This window comes from Scatophagus argus, chromosome 15 (assembly GCF_020382885.2).
Source record: "Scatophagus argus isolate fScaArg1 chromosome 15, fScaArg1.pri, whole genome shotgun sequence".
Lineage (NCBI taxonomy): Eukaryota > Metazoa > Chordata > Actinopteri > Scatophagidae > Scatophagus > Scatophagus argus.
Window position 1 is genome coordinate 3,761,715 of NC_058507.1, and position 24,709 is coordinate 3,786,423.

General features: G+C 41.8%; 2 protein-coding genes across 8 annotated transcripts in view; both read left to right on the forward strand.

Moving 5' to 3' along the window:
* The window catches only part of galnt16 (UDP-N-acetyl-alpha-D-galactosamine:polypeptide N-acetylgalactosaminyltransferase 16), a 34,935-nt gene extending 25,135 nt beyond the window's left edge, over positions 1 to 9,800 (forward strand). Inside the window, exons 8-15 of the mRNA XM_046413138.1 lie at positions 1 to 34; positions 1,109 to 1,212; positions 2,141 to 2,267; positions 3,616 to 3,708; positions 4,416 to 4,499; positions 5,478 to 5,604; positions 6,419 to 6,535; positions 8,946 to 9,800. The exon at positions 1 to 34 is cut by the window's left edge and continues 51 nt beyond it. Coding sequence (XP_046269094.1) covers positions 1 to 34; positions 1,109 to 1,212; positions 2,141 to 2,267; positions 3,616 to 3,708; positions 4,416 to 4,499; positions 5,478 to 5,604; positions 6,419 to 6,535; positions 8,946 to 9,089 — 830 coding nt within the window. The 3' untranslated portion in view covers positions 9,090 to 9,800. The remainder of the gene's footprint in view (positions 35 to 1,108; positions 1,213 to 2,140; positions 2,268 to 3,615; positions 3,709 to 4,415; positions 4,500 to 5,477; positions 5,605 to 6,418; positions 6,536 to 8,945) is intronic.
* A 2,305-nt stretch (positions 9,801 to 12,105) lies between these two features.
* Positions 12,106 to 24,709, forward strand: part of numb (NUMB endocytic adaptor protein) — a 34,681-nt gene continuing 22,077 nt past the window's right edge. For 2 of the 7 annotated variants that reach the window (XM_046412006.1, XM_046412004.1), the window contains exon 1: positions 12,320 to 12,546. In XM_046412006.1, the coding sequence (XP_046267962.1) occupies positions 12,459 to 12,546 (88 nt within the window). In that variant the 5' untranslated portion in view covers positions 12,320 to 12,458. The other 5 variants (XM_046412001.1, XM_046412007.1, XM_046412005.1 and 2 more) reach the window with 4 other exon arrangements.

A 24,709-nucleotide genomic window follows, 5' to 3' on the forward strand; every position in this document is an offset into this window, starting at 1 on the left:
AAATGGCGAGGAGCGACCCTACGCAGTCAATCAGGTGCGTCTGCAGGGCTCGCCATCGTCCCTCTTCCTCTTCCTTTATGGTGTCTGTGATCGCACTGCCGCAGTATTCATTTCAAACGTGAAAAAAATGAATCACAAACATATTATTATATTATATGTATAGACATTATTATTCATGAATATATCAAAGAACAAAGGACACAAGCAAAAATCTGCTCTTCCTGCTTAACAATGCAACATCTTTTCTGCCTGTCTGTTATTTTCCATCATGTGATTATCTCAGATTAAATCGCTTTGCACATGGCAGGATTAACCTGCTGGGTGGCCACCAGGCAAAAATCAGCTGCTGAGCTCCTGTTAGTGTAACCCACTGTTCTTCCTGCTGTCTATACGCGTTTGCGGTTTCCCAGACGGTAGAGAAAAAGTAATTAAACACAAATTAATTTAGTAAGATACAACATGTTAGCACTAAACTGAAATACAGAGACCATAAAACTGGATTTTGGCACAAAGACTCTCTACAAAACCTCAAGGTTGGCTGATAAAACAGCTGATGTTGTCTTTCAGTGTTGCTCTAAGTATGACTCAACCTTTTGTCAGATATTTTGTTCAGTTGTGTATTGACATTATTCCAAATAAAGTAAAATTTACTGTTTCATTCAAGGTAATGATGCGTTTAATTTAAATTAAGGAAGCTGGCAAATGTAACTAAAGCTTCAAATCATCATCATTTCTGCATGAGGCACATCACATATATGCTCATTGGCAATGGTGGTTGTTTAACACTGAAGACGACAACTCTCATGATCCCAGTCTACCTGACTACATCATCAAACTAAGCCTTTTGTTTTCACAGTTTTGACCCTAGGTTACGAAAGTAACTTCTGTGCATCTCAACTGATCTTAAATGATCATCTTCTCTGCAGAAGTACAAATCCTCATCAACGTGCTATCTTTCCATCGCCTCCTTCAGGGGCTTTAGAGAAGTGTGTGACTAATCTGACAAGACGCTGAGGACCTCCCCTCATCAGTCAGTCTCTCCACATGACAATGTCAGTTACAGAAAGTGTAGGAAACATAAATGACTCCTTCCCTCCCTGCTTCGCAGGACTCCCGTCATCGCTGGTGGGATCTTTGTCATGGACAAGAGCTGGTTCAACCACCTGGGCCAGTATGACACCCACATGGACATCTGGGGAGGGGAGAACTTTGGTGAGCTCACTGATGAACTTTTACTTGAATCAGAATAATGACTTTTCATTAATCATTCTCTGCAGGCAGCAGAATGTCTTTAAATAACCAAGCTTTACTCTGCCCTGCTGGAAAAGTTCAGACACATACTGAAAAATTTAAAGCATTCCTAAATGTGTTAATTAAAACTTAATTCTTCTACTTTCATCTCACGTCCTTAAACTTTTGTTATCCATAAAGATATTTAAATTGTGCTTTCTTTGAGGTTTCCATAAAAGGAGAGGGAGGTGGACAGGAGGTTATACACTTAGTTTACAGAATGAAAAACAAACTGGATCCAAATATGAGACCGAAACCCTGTATGCAGTTGTCACTGAACTTCCCACAAGTGACTGATTTTAAAAGGAAAATCAGCGAAGGATAATGAATTTTGGTTGCATTTCTCCACTCGCTGTAAATAAACATGGAGTCCTGTGCTCTTTTTGATGAATATTACTAGATTGAAAAAATGGAACAAAAAAAACAATGCTTATTCTTCATGCTGACTGCCATGTTCATTTGCTGCTCCTAATGTCACGACTGTCATGAAGCCAGACACATAGATAACAATGAGAAAACCTTAATTCAAGTCATAATTACATGTATTTAGTCCCGTTGTGGCGTGCCTGCCTCTGGACAGCTGCACATGCTTGCGGATGCTGCAGCAGTCGAACAGCTCGCTCTCTGAAATGTCAATTGTGTCCTTGGAGCTTGCAAGGCAGCGGAGCATTAAATTATCTGCTACAACAGCTTCCATGCTGCTGATTTACAGCTTACAGCCATCTGCTGCATAAGAATCCAGCAGGTGAACACAGCCAGGTTGATGTAATGCAGATGCAGATCAGATAGTAACAGCCGCACACACTGCATGTCGGACTCGACCTCACCGTCCGTGTCTGTCCCCCTGCAGAGCTTTCTTTCCGGGTGTGGATGTGTGGAGGAAGCCTGGAGATTCTTCCCTGCAGCCGCGTGGGTCACGTGTTCAGGAAACGGCACCCGTACGACTTCCCAGAAGGCAACGCTCTCACCTACATCAAGTGAGTGGGGTTGGCCCCTTTTAACCTGACAGCCTGTCTGCCGCACAGTGTTGTGACACCGCAGAAACAAGGCTGGCAAGGTTGATCTTTTAGTGAGCTTTGAAATCTTAAGTGTCACATGATTCAGCACAGTTCAGTGTAAAGTTCAGGCCAACACCAACCGTCACACTTTTCACACAGTGTGACTCAGAAGCGCGAGAGATGAGCAGGCAGATAACTGAAAGTTTGCGGAACATGTTCACCCAGTCATCATGTGATGGAATTAACTACCCAGTCATCCATCTTTAAATAGTTGTTCTTAGAGTTCAGGTTGGGTGGAGAAGCTGACAGGTGTAGCTTTCTGTGGAGGTATTAAAGATTTCCAACTCTGAAAGGAAACAATATGATTCAGCAATTAAAAATGAATAATAATTATCTCCTGTATCTTTAAAATCGACCCCTGCTGTCATTCCTTTTACATTTTAAATCCCAAGAACAACATGCTGATTTTTAACTGCAGTTGATCGCGAGCTGTCATCTGTGTCAGGCCACCACCACAGTGTTTCTAAGAGTAACTGTAATGAAACACAGGTCTAATAAAGTTTGGTTTAGGTTTTTTCTGGTGCTCAACAATATGATTGTAACAGAAAGAATGGGAACCCTTGGGTGAGAGCAGGGGTCTTCAAAGTGGGGTCCTGGGACCTCCAGGGGTCGTTGAGGAAGTTTCAGGGGGTTGTGTTCATGTTTTGTTGCTTCCTGACTTGATTTACCACCAGCATACTGAACATACAGCATATCAGCTTAGGCTGAAAATACAGCTGTAGTTATACAGTATATAGACAAATGTATTGGGACAACTGACCTGTTCTTCCACACCAAACTCATCCAACCATGTCTTTATGGAGCTTTGCTTTGTGCACTGGGGCACAGTCATGCTGGAATAGAAAAGGGCCTTCAACAAACTGTTGCCACAAAGTTGGAAGCATAGCATTGTCCAAAATGTCTTGGTATGCTGAAGCATTAAGGTTTCCCTTCACTGGAAGTCAGGGGCCGAGCACAAACAGCCCCTGAATAACAGCCCCACACCACACCTGAATTCAGTAATAAAAATATGTGTCCCAGTACTTTTGTTCATATAATGTATTACCTTCCTGCTGCTACTTTAAACGAGTCGCATTGGAATGGAAAGCGTCTGTGTGTCTCTCTTTGCAGATACAACCAGAGTTTAAAGGAGATGATGTTCCTGATGTTTGTCTTCTGTGTCTGAATGCTCCTGTGTGTCACACTGTCATTAGAGTTGCCTGCAGGAATGCTGGCAGCACCGTCATTACTGCGTGTGAACAGGTGTTGTGTGTGTGTGTCCTTGCAGGAACACTCGGCGAGCTGCTGAGGTGTGGATGGACGAGTACAAACAGTACTACTATGCTGCGAGGCCGTCAGCCCAGGGCAAGGCCTTTGGCAGGTTTGTCCATTATACTCTCACTGTCCATCATCGGTGGTCAATACAAAGTCTTGCTGGCAAGCAACATCTCTTCACCATTTCCTTCTTCCTCTGTTGATTAATTTTCTGATTGTATTCTTGATTAAATGATGAATCTCAGAAATGTAAGGCAATTGTGAAAAATGTCCTAAATGTCTTGTCCCAGAGCCCAAGAACCCCGTGCTATCTTCCTTGTTTTATCCAACCATCAATCCAAAACCCAAAGATATTCAGTTTACTTTCATATATGACAAAGAAAACATCTGAGAAACTGGAGCCAGAGAGCCAGTTTTTTTTAATTGATATATAATAAAAAGACTGGCTGCATGCAAAATTGTTGCCAGTTTATGTTATTTTGATGGATTAATTGGTTGTTGGACTAATAGTTTAGACTCTTGGGTGTATCAAAAGTGCCCTCAGTGCTGTGGTTGTGAATTACAACATAAAATCCATCTCTGTGGTATCAGCAGAAACGAGTTAAAGGATCTATCTATCTGTCTAATAAAATCCTCATTAGTGGAGTCTGTTGGTTGAGCTGAGTTCAGCATCAGGAGCAGCAGGAGGAGCCACTTTTCATCTCTAAACATCTCTCTTACTGTGTCGCACTTTCTCTTCTCCTCTGTCCATCCTTCCTTTTTCCATTTTCTCCTTCCTCTGTCTCATCATCCTCGTACGTTTTCTTTTTGCAGCATTGCAGACCGCGTGACGCTGCGGCGGAAGCTGAACTGCAAACCTTTCCGCTGGTACATGGAGAACGTGTACCCTGAGCTGAGGTACGACTCTCAAACTGAGCTTCTGTGGCTGTCATTCATGTTCGACAGGATAAGTCACGTTCATAATCCACAAGATTTGTTGTGCGGACGCACAAAGATCCTCTGCAGACATAAAGCAGGATATATAAAAAGACTTCGAATTATTAATCTCTTATATGTTTTATACATGTTGTATAACATATTGTGTTGTTAAAAAATCACATTCGCTAATATTTTATTTTATTTTTTGACCTGCTGGACTTCACGGTTCCACATCGCACTCACATCTTTTTGTGAAAATTTTGCTTCCACAGATGAATGTAAAAGCATCCCTCTGCAAGTGTTTTTGGGTGGGGGGCCTTTGGTGTGTTTGCAGGTTAACCTGGACTTTGTGGCTGACCTCTGACCGTTGTAAAAGTGTTAATATCTGCTTTGTTCTCTCTGTCGTGCACCAAGAGGGCCAAAGTTTCCTCCTGAAAATCAACAAATAGAAAATACTTTTGAAAAGTTTGTTTTTCTGTGTTTCTTTTGATTATTTTAGAAAGCGAATAAATGAGGCGGAAATAATTTTCAGTCTTGATTTGATTTCAAAAGAAAGAAAAGCCTCTTGTAGAAAAAAACACGATGATAGTCCTTTCTTTTTCCCAGGCACTTAAATCAGAAATCATCCTGCAACTCCTTGGGGTGTCGTGACCCCTGAGTTCAGAGCTAATGATCTAAAAATATCTGATTTGGATGGGAACGTCTGGATGGGGCATCAGTGTGTGTCTCTTAAAGCTCAGCCCCCACCTCTCTGGCTGTATGTGCTCGATGTCATGCCTCCAGATGACTGTGGTCTCTTGAATCGCAATTGTATATTTTCACACGTACGTGTTGTAATGAGGTGCAGTACTTGTGGTGTTACAGGGGGACCAGTCAATTCAGTCCATCTGTTCTTCATTGTTGCAATAAGACCTCTCGCTGACCTCCTCCCTCCTCTCGGGCCTATGGCTCCCTCAGGGTCCCGGAGCAGGAAGCCGTGTCCAGTGTGCTGAAACAAGGCAGTTTGTGTCTGGATGCCCACGGGACTGACTCCCTCGGCCTGGCAGAGTGCAGGGGCATCGGCGCCAACAGGCCTCAGTCGCAGGTCAGGATTCTGCCACTAGGGGGAGACTGTGGGTCATACACGGAAAAGTCTGAAATTATTGCGAGAAAATATGAAAATGTGGATAAATTCGAGCTGTTGGCTCTCTTAAATTGATATAAAAAGTACTGAGAAGAATATCTTAAGACCTCATATCTTTGATGTGTACATAATTTAATGGTGAATGTATGATTTATGAAATATAGTAAACATGTATTTTATGATTTCTCTGACAAAATACCAAAAACTATGGCAACCTAAATGGATAAGTAAACTAATTTTTACCATTGTGATTCCAGGATACTTCAAACTTTCTCTTCTGTAGCCCAAAGTACAAACTCTCCCCGTTTCCAGGTTGTAGAGCTGATAAACACATATTATCAGTCATCATATAAGGATGCCAAGCCTTAATTTAAGTTTAGTCAGCGTTAGTCACTGTTATGATTTTGGAGGTCACAGTTATTATTATTATTATTATTATTGCTGTGTGTTGTGTTTGTAGCCTGAAACCTGTGGTGCAGATTAAGGCAGGCAAGTGATGCAGACAGATTCAAGAGTATGTTGCCGACGAGAAAAGGTGGTTCAGGCTGGCCAATGTGAGGAAAACCTGTCACGGTTCTTCCTTTTTGAGGACGGTTACTTGATTTCAGCCTGCGTCACTTTAATTCAATTGTCTTACTGGTTTGTGTGCAGTCGTAACCTTTTGAGTTAGTAGCAGTTGTGGTGGATGTCCTTCCTCTGAAAGTCACGCGTCTTCTCCATGTTTTTTTTCCAAGTCCTTTCAAACTTTTCATCGGGTTTCTCTTTATCTTTTCAGAGATGGGAACTGATAGAGCCACTGATCCGGCAGCAGGACCTCTGCTTGGCCATTTCAGCCTTCACAGCAGGGTCAAAGGTCAAAATGGAGCCCTGCAATGCAAAAGAGCCCAGACAGGTGAGAAGATATTCAGCTCTTAGCCTTACAGAGGATTTTAATTACATTTTTGCGTTACTTAATACACATAAAAGACCTAAATTTAATTTCTTTTTCCAACAAACTGTCCTGTGAAGTCATTGTGTTCACCAAGGGTTAACAAACAAAACTGGGATTTGTTTTAATCTTGGGCTCTCAGTCATTTTAACAGCAGGTATTAGTTTTTCCAGATGGTTTTCCCATTTGTCCTCGAGGTGCCACTCACAGTGTTGAACTCAGCCGTGAAAGAGATAAGAAGAGGTTCCAGGACAGATGCTGATGCTGATGACGCCAGAGGGCTCGTTAGAAGATCTGACAGCCTTATTGGACTCATGCAGCTCACGCCAAAGGAGCAGCACTTGATTTTATAGACGCAGTAGAACAAGCGCTCCCATAACTTCAGACCCCACCCTGTTCCCTTCTGGATCTCCCCGTTGTGAATGTTGGACACTCGATTCCCACGTGGACCTGCGTCGGCTGCGTGGTTGATTTATGACTTTGAAAAAAAAGGGGGGAGTTATTAACTCAAACCATGTGTGAGAGCCTGCAGGACTCTTGCCAGGTCATCCTCTCATCTCTCTGCAGGCCCATCGCAATCCTTTGAGAGCTCTTTGAGAGTCTGCCCATCAACAAGCAACTGGTTTTAGCTGTGGGAGACGTTTGCTCTCTTTGTCCTTTGTTGTCTAATCCCCTAGAAAGGGAAAAAAGAAGTCCTGTGTTTTTGATTTTGCTCACTAAATAAAAAAGTAGAGAAGTGATTAACTGTCGGAGAAACCAGCAATAGTGGAATTTTTTTTAAAAAATTGTAAAATTAGGTTAGAGTGGCATGTTCACTTATTCACTTCTCAGCCATCCTTCAGCAGTAAGACCGAGACCTTTTCCTGCTCACTGCCGCATAAAAACAGCCTGGAACAATTTTGCAAGATTTTATTTACTCTGCATTAATGTTTTATTGAAAATGTCACTTTTTATGCATACATAAATTCTTAATTTCATCCTGAAAGAATTTCATTAGTTTGGGATTCACCGGAGAGATTACTTCCAGCGCTGGTCTCAACGCTGCTTTAGAAGCTCGTCCAACAATAATAAATTTAATGAAATATTTGGAAATTCTTTGGCACCAATTTGCCATATTTCAAGACACAGAAAATTGGCTCGAAAGGTTTGCTATCAGCAACGTGAGCCCAAATATACTGACGTGTCTATCTGCCTTAAAAATTGTGGTTCGCATTGCACGTTCAGTGTCAGCGTTTTCTCTCTGACATTTCATTTCCTCCTCGTCTTTGTTGCACAAACATGCACACATTCATTCTCTGCTGTCGCCTCAAATTCAGCTCTAACTGATTAATCAGACAGCTAATGAACGAACCGCTTACACCTGGTGATTTATAGACAGCCTGTTTGTGGGGAACATACTTTCCCACCCTCTTCGCTTCAGACTCAGGTTTCTTGTCAAACTTGCTCCGGCACTTTTACACTCGGTGAATGGACCCCGGAGAGTCTCTGTTGGAAAGCAGATTAGATTTATGGAGAATGAAAGAAATCCTGTCCACTTGTTGTACAGTGGGAATCATGTCATGAAACAAAAATCAGGAACTGGAGTTAATCCGGCTCCCCTTTATGAACCTTTTAGGATTCGTGTTCACTGACATGAATTTTGCATTTTTAAGACTTCAGATAATTCATATCCATGTAAGCAAATCCTGTATTCAAAATTGTCACAGTTTCAATAGATACTGGGCTGCACTGTGAGGGTTACAGTATCAGGTCATTTGACTAATAATCACTGTTTATGTTAATGTGTAAGTAGTACTTTACTGGTGTAGTCGGTCTAAATGGCTGTTTTGTGGGGTAGTTTAAACTAGAAGAGTGCATCACTTATAAACTCTTATCTTTGATATCTAAATTTCTTATTTGTAAAATAATAACTGAAACAGTCAAATTAATGCAGTGAAGTAAAAAGCACAATATTTCTCTCTGAAATGTAGTAAAACAGAAGTGTAAAGGAGTATCAAGTGGAAAAGTAACGCACAGTTACTGTAAATTTAGACTAAACTGTACATTTACTCAAATAGTCAGTAAAAAATGGTGTAAAGAACATTTTATCAGCTCTTCTGCTCTCGTGGGACGACAGGCTGCTGTGCACTGCAGCTGGCTGTGCTGTGAATTTTCCACTGTGAGTTCAGCGAGTCAATCACTCATGTGATTACTGTTATCCAGGTCTGACTCAGTCCATTACTCACTTCTAACATGAACCTCCTGTGCTGATACACATCATTTATGAGCAGGGAATAATACAAACCAGAGACATGAGGGGACATCCGTGCTTTCTGTGAAACTGACAGAGATGAATTCCACCCGTCTTTCTCTCTGTCTTCCTGTCTCTCTGCAGAAGTGGAAGCCCAAAGGCACAGCTCTGCAGCACACGGTCAGCGGCTTCTGTCTGGACAGTCAGACCCCGACGGGCCCTCTGGTCATCACGCAGTGTCGCCCCCAGATGGCCAGCCAGTCCTGGGAGCCGCAAATTATCACCTGAGCTGCAGCAGACGGGGACGAGGGAGAGGGAGGAGCGGAGCAGATTCTGGACCCGGCCTGCAGAGGGACTCAGGGGATCACGTCTGCACGCTGTCTGTCGCCTTGCTGTGAGGGGTGAAAGGAGTGAGAACTGTACTTCTGTGATGTCAACTTCAAGCTCCTTGCTCATTGGTGACATGAGCATCGCTGAAAACATTTTTCAGACCTTGTAGAGCAATGAGGTCTTTTGTGTACAGTGCTTCATCCCTCGAGGATGCTGCAGTTCTTCTACGTAACCTAAGCTTTCCACTGAAAACCGTTTCACATCTCACTTTTTAATTTCTGTATCTATCCTGGTCAACAAGTGCATACTGTACTGTAGCAAATGTGTCGAGGTGCACCTGACCTCCGCTGAGTCAAAGTCACTGCTTGTCTGGCTGCCAAGTCTTAGGTTGAGGCGTGTCTGATGACTGTGCGGACCAGGGCAGCTTTATGTATAGCCAACTGAAAGTCCCAGCTTTTTTAAAACTGCTGAATAGCAGTCTTGAAAGCACCATGCAAAGCACTGTCAGGAACATTATTTATTGTTTTGCATGGTCAGACCCAAAGAATGTTTTTTTTTTCTGTCTGTTTCTCTCTATAAAGTATGTAAATATTTGAAGCAGACGATGGCTTGTTTTTTGTGTAAAGTACTCTATATGTCGTTTGAAAAATAAAATGTGGTAACAAAGGATGTAACATGTTTGAATATTGTGTTGTTCAGCCTGATTTTAATCAGCAAAAACGTTGCATAGGGATGCCTTTCTGAAATGCATGATGGGAAGGCATTGACAGTACATGTTTATGGACCTGAAATGTCCTGAGATTTGAATGAATTACAAACACGATGCAGATAATTCTAAAAGTACGTCCACTTTCATACACCCTTGCAACAAGTATCTCCGACATCTAATAAAGCAAATTTTAAGTGTGAATTAAGTGCGGATAGTGTCAGTATGTTAGCCTGTCGCTCCAACACCTCAGAGAGAAATATTTCAGCTGTGGTATGAATTGCCATGAAATTTGGCAAACAGAAACACTGAAGGTCCCCAGAGGATGAACCTTAATGATTCACTGACTCACTGCTACCGACAAGCAGTGGTGCAGGCCTGCAGGAAGGATCTGGATCCTTTACTGACTAAAAGTACTAATATCACAATGTAAAAATACTTTATTAGAAGTAAAAGTTCTGCATTGAAATATATATTCTAAAACTGGTCAGGCTGAAAATCAATACTGCTACTCTTGGCACTTTAAATATAATATATTTGTTGTAAATTCTTTTGTTCTTCTACTCAAAGAGGGGAAAAAAAGATGTGAAAGCAGGACTTATAGTTATAACACTGTAGTGTTTCTACAGTCCTTTTCCCACCAATGAGATGTTAAAACATTTCATTCATGCAGGGACATAATCAGAACATAATAAGCTGACAAAATCAGTGCAGATGGGGTTAGAAATAAAAAGTCTTTTGAAGCGTATGAAGTGAAAACACATCCGGAGAATGACACGATCCTGTACAAACAAGGTGCAAATAGTGACCACCAGGGGGCAGAATATCCCCACAGGTGCGTCAGGGGCTCAGCAGCTACTTTTTATGACTCCTCAACGCTGACAGATTGATGGTTGAGCGCTTGTTGTGAAAAACGGAGTCGTAGTGAATACTGGAATTAAGATAATTAAGAATAAAAGAAGAGGAGGGCAGTGTGTGTGTGTGTGTGTGTGTGTGAGAGAGAGAGAGAGAGAGAGAGAGAGAGAGATTTTATACTGTATATTCCCAGGTGGTGCGTGGTGCAAAGGTGCAAAAGAAATACATTGGAACGACAATAATCGACGTAACAGGCTCGACAACTTTGTTAACCGATGTTCTTTTTTCTTTGTTGGTTTTGCAACCTTCTCGGCCACAGAACATACCACACAGCAGCTCAGAAGGCTTCGTAGCTATGCGAGGAATGCCACTTAATGCTGATAAACTTCTGGCCTTTTAAAGGGGCCAAGGTTTCATCATCGGGGGGGAAAGAGGAGGTGAGGCAAACGACTTCAGCACATTTCACAGGGAAATGTCGTGCTTTTGACTCATCGTTTAACGGTTTCAGCCACAAGCTACTCTGCTTTCTGATTTTACATACAAATGTCAAACTGAAAGGAAACTTAAACATAACAATTGATGCATTATTGATAAAAAACCTGCCATACAGAGAACTACCACACTGTGTTGGATGGATTAAGATCTAACAGATCTGCGTGCTTCTTCCACCACTGCAGATTGATATTATGTTCATTCCGTGATGTTGCGTCTATGTTCTTACCAGTGTGTGAAGAACTGGGACAGACAGGATAATTTCACCATCTTTTAATCAAAGCACTACAGTTACTTTGGTTCCACTTCCAAAACGGGACAGCGTCGCCAAAAACAACTTGATCAGTTCCTTTGGGAAACATCAGGCAGTGTTTTGTCTGGAAGTATTCAGATCTTTCACAAGAGTAAAAATAGGACATACTACGATGTAAAAATAGCCTGCTGAAAGTAAACATCCTGCATTTAAAATCTTACTCGAGTATCTGAGCCAATCACAATACACGTAGGCACCAAAAGTACCAAACTTTCAGAATCATTTATGTTATCTTAGGCCCATTAAACTGGACATCACTAATTAATGTTGCAGCTAGTAAAGATGGAGACCCTTTAGATCACTTTATGATGCTGCATAACTTAACCTGAAATATATCTTAATGTATTCGCTGATTTCTGTTTTGCGTTAAAAGCCTAATATAAATCTACAAAGTGGATTGATAAGCAATTAGCATGAAATCGCATAAAAAATACTCAAGTAAAATACGTCAAAGGCGTAGCCTACTGAAGTTAAGTAATTACACGTAAGTCATTTGTTACTTAAGCAGCGGCTCTCAAAAATGCAGTGAAAGTCCAGTTCGATGCTGGTCGCACGGTCATCTATCGATCACCTGGGAGCTGCACGCGCCGGCCAATGGAGTCGCGCGGAGGCGGTCCGTTGCTAAGGAGGAAGTTTGGTTGAGTCTCCGAGTAGCAGCCATTCAGCGGCAGTGGCTGAAGCGATTGGACTGCGAGCGTCTCCCTCAGCACTTTTTGTGGAATTTGAATTATTTTGGCACTGCACGGTTCGTGATACACCGGTGACGGCATTAACGGGGCGTCTTCTGGGTCTGAGCGGTGATCACAGGTAGGTTAAAAAATGCGTAACGTGTGTTTTAACCAGCCTTCCCGGTAACGCTTGTTAGCTAACCAGGCTAAGCAGCACTAGCTTGTGTTTTTCGGATGCGGCACACTCAGCGGTGTTAGCTCAACGGCTCCTAGCTCCCCGTAGACTCAGTTACATGGCATTTTGGCTAGCTCGTATTGCTAACCTGAGTAGAAGACAGAGTGAGCAAAATGTAAGCTGTGAGGCTGTCTGCTATGGAAAAGGTTTGTCCCTGCCCTACGGAACGAGCTAATAGGTTAGTTAGCTAGCTCACCTTCTATAAGTAACGATAACTATAGCTACTCAACTTACCTAGTTAACTTTAAGAAATTAAGCTTGCTATATATGTTTACAGAGTATGTAAAACGATGAATTAAAATCAGACTACAGTGATGGAATAGCTGTCGGATAGCATATAATTTGGCATCTGATTTTCAGATTGTCACACTTGTGACTTGCCTCACTTGTGTAATATCATCGCTGCTGATATAGGCTGACGTTAAGGGGGTGTATTCGTTTGTATTTAAGCTTAATCACTTATCGGGTTTGTAAAAATGTGTCACCAGCCAGATACAGTCAAAACATATGGTGAAAATGCCAGCTGCTTAGACGTTCAGCGCTCAGCCGCAGACAGGTTGATCGCCGTGATACAAACTGTGACTCACAGTCTTAGCACTCTGAATTTTTGTGAAGTGTGATAATGTGCCCTAGTTTTTCTTATTCGGTAACGATATCACCACTGCATCTTTAGCTTGTAGCTCTACAGCTTGGAACAACCACAGAGCAAGAGATTTCCCTCCTGGTCTGCCACCTATGATCAGATAAACCTCAGTGGTTAGATTACCTTCCACATATAGACTTTACATAATATGACAGTTTGTGTGATAACCTTAGCAACACACCCGACTCAACACATTCGACTCAAACACCCTGCCTTTTGGGCAGTGATCACATTTCGATGCTCACATCAACCAGAATTGTTGAGTCATTACTGTTTTGTTAAAGGGCTGATGGTGAGGTTTGTGACTTGAATAATACAAGCTGAATTATTTATTTCTGCCTGTCTAGTTGTCAGCATAAATGTAGAGCTCTGATGCATGCCACTGTGCTTTCCATTGTGAAGAGACAATGGTGTCAGCGCTACAACCAGTGATTATTTTGCTTATCAGTTTAACTGCCAATTTATTTATTCAATTAACCAGTTACTTTATGTCTAGCAAACGTGAGATGATGACAAATGCCTGTAATACTGTCCCAGGGCTTAAATATGACATGTTCATATTGCTTGTTTTGACCTACCAGCAGTCCCAAACCCATGTATATTCAGTTTTCAAGCATCAAAAACCTAAACTAAACCAGAACCAATGTATCAGATCTATACATGTCTGAATCTTAACTAGATTTGCAACTATTAGTTAATTAAGCGATTAGTTGTCAGATATTAAATACATTGCCAACTATCGCTTGATTAACAGAAAAATGTCTGAATTCTCTGATTTCAGCGTCTCAATTGTGAACATTTTATGGTTTGTGTGACAGTAAGTTGAATATCTTTGGGTGGATGTGTTGGCATCCACTACATTTGAGGATGCCGCTCGGGGAAAAAAAAAAGTGATCAACCAATTTTTTTCTGTTTTCTAACTTTTTATGGGTGTCAGAAACTGATCAATTAACTGAGTAAATGGCCAACAGGCTAAGTGATAATAGATAAGCATTTGTTGCATCACTAATCTCAACCCAGCAAATGTTTGGCATTTTTGCTTGAAAAATCCATGAAGTGATGCATCAGTTTCATTTATCAACAGTTTGTCAGCAGTTGCATATCAGTTTTTCTGTTCATCCACCAGTCTGTTAAGTTATTGGTCATGTCATATAGTATTTATGCTACAATGCGGTTCTAATCATTTGAAAAGGAATTTTGTCTCTCCCTTACAAAGAGAGAAGGGAGCTTTGGGAGTTGCCCCCCCCCCAATTCTTAAAGTAATTCATGGTTTAGCTCATCTTACCCAATGAGGGAGGCAAGATTGGCTATTTGCCACCAAACCCACTGTGCAAGTCTGTCAGCTGTTTGAGAGAGGAGCAGAATGCAAGAGAGCTTTGTGATTCAGTCTGTGGGAGAAAATAGCGTTACTCTCAGCAGTTCTGTCTGTTGTTGTCAGTTCTGTTCTCAAAGGAGAGGCCCTTTCTTGGCAGCGAGCTGTACATGTGAATTCTGAGTAGTGATGCAACATGGGTAGATAAACTTGTTGTGCGATGACAACATAATCAAAGGGCTTCACTTTTGTCCCCTGATAACAGTGAAATAGTTGGACTTCTTGCTGCTGACGGTGAAAGCAGAGTGAGTGTTAATGTCAGCTAAGCTTTCAGTACGGTGGTGATTGAACTGTTACGAGATGACAAGAATGGCAGATATGCCTGTTCAGAGTATCAGATTGTCTGGATCAGGGCAGTTTGTCTGTGACCATGTCCTGTTCAACGGTCCTGTTTATGTTCCACGTTAATCCTTACCTTTGGCTGCAGTTTTGGTGTGGGTCATTGAACGGGCTGTCTGTTGTTGTCATCCATAACCTGTACTGTTTGTCAACATCACAGCTCACTGCAAGTGTGGGCACACCAAGCATATTGGGAGTGATTTGATTAGATGCTCAGATGTTTGTTTATTCAGTTTGATTTGTGTGGGAAAGTGAAAATAAGGACGTTTCGATTCAGGTGCACTGAGATGCCTGAAAATGCTGTTTTTTATGCAACTTTAGAGTGGTACCATTGATTAGGAGTATGACTGCAATCCACATTTTTGTTAGTTACAGGAAGTTACAGGAACTAGAGTGAGGTTTGTTTTGACACTGTCCTCTGCCAAAAGCACTAATCCTTTGGGATGATAACACACCAAAACACTGCTCAATAAAAGAGCTACCTTACCTGGGAATTTTTACTTAGAAGCCCTGGTGCAATTATAATTGGACAGCGTGACTTGAAGATGAATTATGTTCAAAATGCACCAAAATAAACCTTTTTGCTATGGTGGTTAAGTGCAGAGAAAATGACCTGTGAAACAGACATAAAATTGAAATTACCTGTGAAATGTGAAACGATCCCTTCAGAGGACAAGTATTCATGTAAACATCATTAACCTCCAGTTCTGTGTAGCAACACGTGCCTTTTGCATCATTAAAAAGAAGGCATGCTATCTACACTTGTTAGGTTCACACACTGAGCTTCATATTCTGAGCTGATTGGGACTCGATCCAGCAGAGACACTCTGAGAAGATTCAACCAGAGGGGTGGTTTTAGAATCAGGATCTCAAATGTGCAGCTGACCCCATTTCAACATAAGTAGCCTAAAATAGGTTCTGTTGAATCACAGAGTTGTTTTGATCTTGTATCTGTAACGTGTTTGTTGGTAAGCACAGAGAGAAATTGCTGTTGTCGGTTATGACCTTTTCACTTAAATTACATAAACTTTGGAAGATTTGCACCTAAAACAGACCATACACAAATCTGAACATAGACAAGACTATAGAGCATCATTGACTATGTGTAGATGCGCACACACACATACACACAAACACCAATAAGGGCAAGTTAGGGAACCAGACTGCATGTTTATATTTGCCGCATTGTACTGAATGTTCTCAAACCCCAGTTTCCATAGTGTGTGGTTAATGCGCCAGATCTTTCCCAACCAGTCCCAAAAACAAATGTCATTATCTGCTCTATGTAGTCTACATGAGATGACAGTCCATTAGAAGAAAGAAAAAAGTTTGTTTCCCTTCTCTTGCAGTTCACAATATTAGCTACCACAGCAGCCCTGGAACATTTTTCCTCTACTCGCATTACTTTTTAGCCTGACTTAACATTCTTTGTGTGGGATAATCCACAGACCTTGTTGTGAGCAGTTTCATGTAGCTCATCTTTACAGCTGACTTCTCCAAAACACAGCAACAGTGTACATAAATAAATAACACTATAGGGAAAAGGAAACATATGTTTTTGTCCTTTTAACAAGTCTGGTCTCTTTACCTGATAAAGCAAACGCAATTTTACATTTTCATGATTTTTTTTTTTGTTTGTTTTTTTGCAAACCATGCAGTATTTGTATCTGTAGGCTGTGTTTTAGTTGCCGTATTTGGCTCTGTCTGCACTCATTTAAAAAAAATGAAAAACAGTAGTATGAGGGTGGGTGTTGCACTGTGTTTTACTACTTTGAATTCACTTCTTTGCGTGTCGCCATTTGGGACAATTTCTTCAACTTAATTAGGTCCAAGGGGCATTGAGCTCTTCATTTTGCCCTGGCTGTTTAAACTGTGGATTGGGGCTGGGAGGGTTGGGGGTGCGTCACTGTATGCAAGGAGTTGCCTTTCAGGTTAGCATCGGTATCACTCCTCCCTGAATATGGTATGGGGCTCAGGGACTCCTTTTGTCCCTGCAGGCCTCCTATATAGACTGATACCCGAGCTTTCTGGACTGGAACAGCTCATGCTTTATTCAGCCCTCTGATCTCTGGTTTAATGACGAGTGACCCAGGACAGGGTGATCGGTGGAGTATCTCACAGGGTGGGAACTTTGTAGTGGCTACCAGTGCCAGATAAGCCTTTTGACTGAGGTGTGTTGGTCGTCTTGTGAAGGCACACCTTTTTTTTTTTATAAAACTAAATAGTAAGACTGACCTAAAAAGTCAGCGAAGGGTTACAAATACACTGACTTTGCTACAACATTAGGGAATCAAGTCATTCTACTCTTTTCTGCCAGGGGTAGTGGTTTCAGTTTTGGATGTTTTCTACAGGTTTGCTACTTTAGATCACTAAATATTTGTTACATGTTAAAGACCACGAATCACTCCTCTGTATGCACTAACGTGGACCTCTCGGTGTATGGCTGGTGTAAAAACTCCCTGTCTCATAGCTATGTGACATGTGAGTGTGTGTATGTGTATGTTTATGTCTAATAACTCCCTGTACATAGCATGGGTAACACTGACACCATTCCCTCACACGTTGTGCATGTTTTCCATTAACTTGGCTAAGCCCACAGTCTACACGTTGTCTCCACTACAGTTCTGTGTAATGTGTAGTATAGTCGCCGCCTACTGTCGTCACCCTCGACGTGTATCAACGTTGCCGTGGTACCAGTTCCCTGGTAACCACCACAGCAGTTGCTGGGTGATGCAGCGACGACAACAGTTTGACCCAATAAAATGTTCAGAGTTGGTTTCATATGTCAAAAAGTGAGGAAAAAAGTAAAAATGTTCATTAAAGACTCTGATGTGCATACAGTGACAAAAGCACACACACACAGTGCGGTAGATGAGCATCTGCACCAAAACGTGCAGATAGGCACGAATTAAGTTTCAAGCTCATCCTCAGGCAGCTTTTATTAATATGTGCGCACCAGAATCTTGAATAATTATGTCTTCTTTCTGCAAGCAAGGCTCGTCTAATCATTTTTTCTGCTGTTGTTATTTCTCTTTGGGCGTGTTTGCATACTCCTATTGGTCTCTTTGTATTTGAACTTCCATCAAACCGACCACTCATTGCCCCTCTGCTAAATGGGTCGTGTTAAGAACTTCACTGATAACTTCAGCATATTTAAATAACACAGGTTTGAAGTGAAATACCCAAGTATAGTGAAATGGCTTCATTATTTTTATCTCATTGCATGCGTGCAGCGTTAGTTCTGAGAAAATGTGTACACATCAAAATAATAAAGATCAGAATCGCTTATCAGGCCACACGTCAGCTTTCCATCAGAGCTCGATACCCTGTGTAATAGCGATTTTTATGAAAAACTAGTAACTGCTCAGAGATTTTGCTCTTTTTCCATATTTCCATATTCTTTTAATGCGATGACTTATATCATAATTTTCAGGTTCTAATTCGGCTGAAGACAGCATTTCACACTGGTGGATTCGAAGTGCTTGGTTTTATTTTTTTTTCATGTGAAATAAAAATAAAGCATCAAAGGCATACATCTTCGATATCAAGACCAAAATGCAGCTTTGGCATTTGTGCAAGTCTTTTAAACACAAAATTAATTGATGTCCACCTTTAATCAAAATACCCTCATAAAGAAGCTTTCTCCCCCAAGTGTAACATGTCTTTTTACTGCAGGCCTCCCTGTTTTGAGCTTAGACTCTCTGCCGGTTTGTGGTTTACAGGGAAGCTACTTCTGGCCCATTAGGGTCTGCTTGGACCGGCACTGGCCGTTGTGTAACTGCATTGTGAACTATCCAAAGTCCATTGACTACTGTGTTTCTGTTGAACAACGTTACAGTATGACTGAGCAAACGATTCTGTGATAAAAGGCACTCGTGTTTGATGGCAGAATTGAGTTATTTTATTTTTGCAGCTGTGACCAAAGGGAATTGTTGTAGTGATCTGTGAACTGTTTCAGTTCACTGTTTTGTTGACAAAGGAAGGAGGAGCAGCACAGTAGCCGATGTTGTAGCCCAGCCTGATCAATGACAAACGTTCCTCAGCACAAGAACGACGTCAATTATTAATGAGCTGAATATCATGTTCTGCCTCAAGTAGAGAGGCTTTTTGTTTATAGATGATTGCTGCTAGCATGCCTTTGTGTTGCACACCAGACTGTTGGTGAGAGAAGAATCAGAGGAAAAAAGGTGTCACACAGTTTGATTTACTTTGCTTTGTTGATCTGCATTCCTCTCAGATATTGTGAACTAAGTCAAGAACAGGTACTTGTGCCTTTTTTGGTAGGAATGGGTTATCAGTAGAGAGGGGCGGCGAGGGACGTGTTTCCTGCGCGTTGCATCACAGTGCAGCAAGGGCTGCCTTGAGCACTGCAGCTTTTTGTTTACCACAGAATTACAGGGACAGGTGTGTGAGCAGCATGTGTGTGCTCATTTGTTCTACGTATGCTGTGTATGTTTCCTTGCAGAGAGAGGGAATGTCTGTGACAAACTCAGGGCATGTGCAATAGCAGGTTCACACACTCCACCATTGCACCATTCCTCCACCACCAAGTGGTCTGCGGAGAGGGATGTCTGGCTTGTGAGAGTGCCACTGTGCTGAGTCGACAGGAGGGGAACAATTGCTTCACTGTGCTGCTTGTCCGTTTGGCCGCCTTCATGCAGCATTTCAGTGAGGGGCACCGTCGGCTTTTGGCTCTCTGAGCCTTGTTGACCAGGCCTTCGCCTGCTGGTCACTGACCCGTTGTGCCCACAGTGCCTGCTACTCGTCAGGACTCTGAGGGCTGCCGATTATCCCACAGTAATTGGTGCCTGGGCGCTGGCTGATCAAAGGTGCCCAGCTGATTGTAGAGCCCTGGTAATTTTCCATTCTCTGATGCTCTGCCGTCCTTGCCTGTTCATCTTTCTTCCTGCCTGCCCAGACACTCGACGTCTGCTGGCTTTATTTTACCTGTTTTTCTTATAAGAGATGACAGGGCAGAGTTGTCCTTTCCTTGCCCTTTCAAAAAACATGTTCTTCCTGATAAGATGAAGTTTAACCATGCGGAAATGTTGATGAGACTCGAAATCAGTTTCTCAAATTCAGTAGATAATGGTAAGGTCACAAGTTTAAGCCCTGGAGGCCTTGCTAATATTTCTGGTTAGTTTCTGTTGTCTGCTTGAAGGTGTGGTGGTCAGTGACATCATCTAGATGAGTCATTGGTTGGTATGAAAACCAGCGTATTGATAAGCCTCACACTAACCTATCAAGCATACTGAAGCAATACTGCCTTACATTTTTGCTCATTTAAGTTTGCCCAGTCCTAAAATGTGGAATGATTTTATATCCAGCCTGAGTTCCATCTTTGGCTGCGGAGAAAGAGCTTTATTGTTTGGTTCATTGGCTGTGTGAGTGGACATGGTAAAATCACTTCTTATGTTCATATTATAGCCTTCTGTGTTGGACTCTTTTACACAACAGTTGTCCAAAATCTTTGGAAAAAGAAGGCGTCTACCATGACTGCTGAATCATTCCTGACACTGAAGTAAAACTACACCGTGGAATTTGCTATTTGCTATTTAGAGTGCATTGCTTACATAAGGATTAGTCTCTATGATGTTAGGCTTGTGTTTTTGGTATAGACTTGATATAAACTTGTATAATCTCATTCTAACTGACATTTCTTATGTTCGTCATCCAGCTTTTCACACCACAGAACTATTTCTAGGAGAGAATATATTTTCATATACCTTTTGAAGCTGGGATTTTGAAGACTGAGATCACCCCTGTACTTCCAAAAGCACAGCAGTGTTCACTAATCTTATTTAAGCACACAATAAACACAGCGTAGTCTCCGAAGTTAGAATACACGTGTTCAGTGGGTTCAGGTAAAACATACATACACCCCTAGTTTTAAAGTGGTTGTGTATATAAAATCCTGCTGTACCATAAATCTGCTGGGTAAATAGCCAGGTACCACATGCAGTTGGGCTTAATCTGTTGCGTAACTTTGTGTTCCTCAGTCATCCACGGCTTGACAAATAGCTCAACCAGGAAACAAAGAAAGCAGCACAGGTACGTGGAAAGAATTCCTGGACCGAGTGATCAGCTCAACAGCTGCACTCAGTTTTACAGCTCCATTTACATTCGTGCTCACAAGACCAGTTTGGTTGGCTGCTTCCTGACGTCAGTACAGCCCGCCTTGCATCATGTAGACTCCTGTTACTGTTTCAGTCAGGTTCCTTTTTCCTTGTAAGGTGACTGTAGAGCGGTTTTAGACTCAAATAACTGCGGTCACAGAAATCTGTTTTTTTTATTCAGGAATCCAGTGATTTTCAAAATCACTTCACCTGGCCTTTGGGGGGGGGGGTGAACAGAAAATAATTTTTGTGCGTGGGTGTGTGTATGTGTGTCTGTGTGTCTTGGCCTGATCAGAGGGGCAGTGTAGCCATTCCATGTCTGTTCGCTCTGCAGGAAGTTCCTGTTCCTCTCCATCCTCCATCACGCCTACTGCTGGACAAACACTGCTACTGAGACACACACACACACACGCAGAGCCAATGGTACTGGATGAAAAGCTGTATTATTGACATCATATTGACTCAGCAGCTGAAACCATGGAGTGTTTCTCTGTGTGATATTGATTCTTCTGTGAGTATTTTTCCATGTATTCTGTTTTCTTTCTCTCCCCTCTTTTTTTCACTCACTTCCATCTGATATTCTCGTTTAGAATTTCATTCACCTTTTGTAAAATCCTTTTTACTGTCAGTTGATGAGTCTGTAAAGTAGACTCAATAAAATGTCTAAAAGATATTGCTCATTGTATTTTCTCAGAGCCCAAAGTGATATCTTCAGATTTCTTCCTCTGTCCAGCCAACAGTATGAAATGCTAAAACACCTAATTTACTAAGATAAATGACAGCAAGAAAATCAGCAAATCCTTAAATTTAAGAATCTGGGAGCCATTTTTGCTTGAAAAATGAGTTGGGGGGGAAAAAGTAGGGTTTTTTTTTCGATCAACTTATCAGCTCATCAGCTAACCATTGCAGCTGTTGTCCTCTCAGTCTTACTGTGAGACATACATTTTCTAAAGTGTATGTGTGAATGTCAGAAGTCAGCAGTGCAGCGTTTAAATCCCATGTAGAATTTGCTCCACGGCCGTTTGTAGACGATGATTGGGAGAGCAGTGAAGAGTGACATGCCTTCATCACTCAGTGAACATCCATACTGACACCATTTACCCACTGTGGGCCTTTCTTCCCCTCCTATACACTGAGATAGCCTGCCTAAATGATGTTTTTGGCCCCATAAATAAAACTAAAATAAACTGTTATGGTCGTTGATTGAAGAAAGACCTGTTAGTTGCTCGTGTGATTGCAGTTAAAGAGGAATATATTTATTGCCTTGCCTTTGCAACTTGCAGCCATATCTTGTCCTAGCTCTGTTTCTATATTAGCATACAGACTCATTTGCATCATATGTACTGACACTGTGGTTAAACTGCTGTTTCTGCTCTATAATCTCTGATTACCCAGGAGGAGGATCGTAATTATAATAATGAGGAAAACAGTTGCCAGAATATCCACCACATAAAAACATATTGTAAAGGGTCTGCAAACAGCCACCTACAGCCCAATTTAAATTTCCTTTTTTTTGCTAAAACACCATGCTTAGGACATCAAAAATTATCCGTAGATGCTTGTTTGATGCTTGATGTTTAATTCCTGGTGGATTGGCTTGGAAACTCATTTAGGGAGCAAGTTAATTGCCTCTGATCAGCGCATAATTTTTCCTTTTTGTAGATTTTCTTCTAAGTTGACTCACTTTATGAAGACGGGATCACATAACAGTTGCCACTTTTAATCGATAAATGTCGATCTTAGCTGAGCATTTGCCTGCGGCTGTCAGGCCAGTTACATCGCTGCAAGTCTGTGCCCTATAAACATAGGTTCTTTTAAAGAGGGAAAGTCATTTGGCAACTGCAGGGCTGCTATGTCCTCTGGGAAACTGAAAGAAATGGTGAAGGATGAGAGGCCTACATCAAAGAAATACTTGAATTGCACACAAATGTAGCTGTAACCATCTAGCAACATGTCTGTGCTTACTGAAAGGTGTCCGTGTTGGCTAACACGTGACCAGCCAAAAGTGAAATAAATAGAACAGAATTTGAACATCACTGTTATTTCTTTTCAGTTCAGTTCATTTAATTAAGCAGTTGTACTTAAGTTAATCTGGAGTCAGGTTTCACTCTGTCCTGTTCAGGCACTTTAATAAATCCTTGCTCACGGTGTTTGCTTTTGCTCTGATATTTATGATCATCAATTCCTTGAGAATTAAGCCGTACTTTGGATTGGTAGTTAAACTGAAAGCATTTTTACGGTTAGGAGCCAGGGGGTAGGAGCATGCTGTATACATCAGCAGTAGTGTCTCACAAACCCAGCTAAGGATTGTCACTTTCTTCAGTGTAGTTAAATCAGAAATGACAGTGCTGCAGGTGCAGCAGAAGAGCTGAGTGTTAACTGTGCCATCTCCGGCTGGCTGGTGACTACTGAGGCCCAAAGCAACAACTGTGCATGAGATGACAGACTGCTTTAAACACATTTCTCAGCTATTGATAACATCCTCTGTGATATTTTATTTTTCTCCTCTGAATCAGCACCTCGGCAGGAAGTGCACTCTGGTGTTCGTCTGTTTGCATTACTCTGCCCTGCATGTTGTCAGTCTCTCGCTGAGACAACAAGACCTGTTTAACTTGACAGAAACCATGTGACACGGGCCATTTCCAAATAGATTAGGCTGTTGGTTTGTGGTTAAGTCCCTAGCTTTCTTTGACCAGAACAGGGTTCTACTCTGACATGTTCTGTGTGTCTGTCTTCTCTGGTGGTAAAGTGGTTATCATGTGGGACTTTAACCGCAAGTTCTCACATTGTATCTAGAACTGCTCACTTATCCACGTGGTTCTCCGGGGTCAGGTTGCACCAAGTTCACAAACTCACAGAAGGAACACTGAGTCAAGAATGGACTATCAGTTTATAGTCAGCAGAGGTTCTACTAGATTAGTTTGCTGTTATATATGAGTGTAGGCACAGCCGGGGATATAAACTGCAATCTTAGATCAGCATTGTTCCTCTGGGACTCTATAAATGTGCTAATGCTCGCTTTTTTGTTGTGAGTAAGCCATAAGTAGGATTAATAGATCACGTATTAACAGCACTTTGCTGAGGCCTGGGTGAATATGTAACGTTGTCTGTGTCTCCTCAGGTCAGTGCAGTGCTTGGTAGAATACACTGTGTTGTATTTTGCCCTGTTTTTTTTCACCTTGCTGCAGCTCTTCTAATGGCACTTTGCTTCCCGCAACAACAAAGCTTAGTATTCGAGGCAGACTGTGGGGCTTTGAGACACTCAAGTTGTCTGTCTTACTTGTGCGTGTGTGTATAAGAGTGTTTTCAAGAGTGTGTATTATTTGGAGGGGGTATGGTAAGTTTGGTTTATATAAGCGTATATCCACTTCTCCTCGTTGTTTCTACTGCTGCCACTGCTGTGTGTGTGTGTGTGTGTGTGTGTGTGTGTGTGTGTGTGTAATGCAATGCAATGATGTCAGGGGGAAGAAATAAACATGGTCTCCATGAGTAGCTTTTTTGCTCCGAGGTTTAGTCAGAGTTTCCCTGCAGAGGTCACTTCTCGAGTCAGTGACAGTGTGCTGCAGTTGGCTCTGAGTGATCACCCATGAGGAGGTTAAGCTTCTGTCCCACAGTTAGCACAACACGGATGTTCTCGCAACAAAGAAGGAAGATAGCCATTCTTTTCAGTTCAAAAGAAAGGAACACATGGCAGTTTTAGGTCAGTACAAACTACTAGCCACTTTATTAAGGCCTCTTCCCATGGCTGTCACATTAGTGGGTACCCATTGTGTTCTCAGCAGCAGTCTACCATAAAGAGGGGACCAGGATTGATGGAGTTAGGGCACTCAGACCACTAC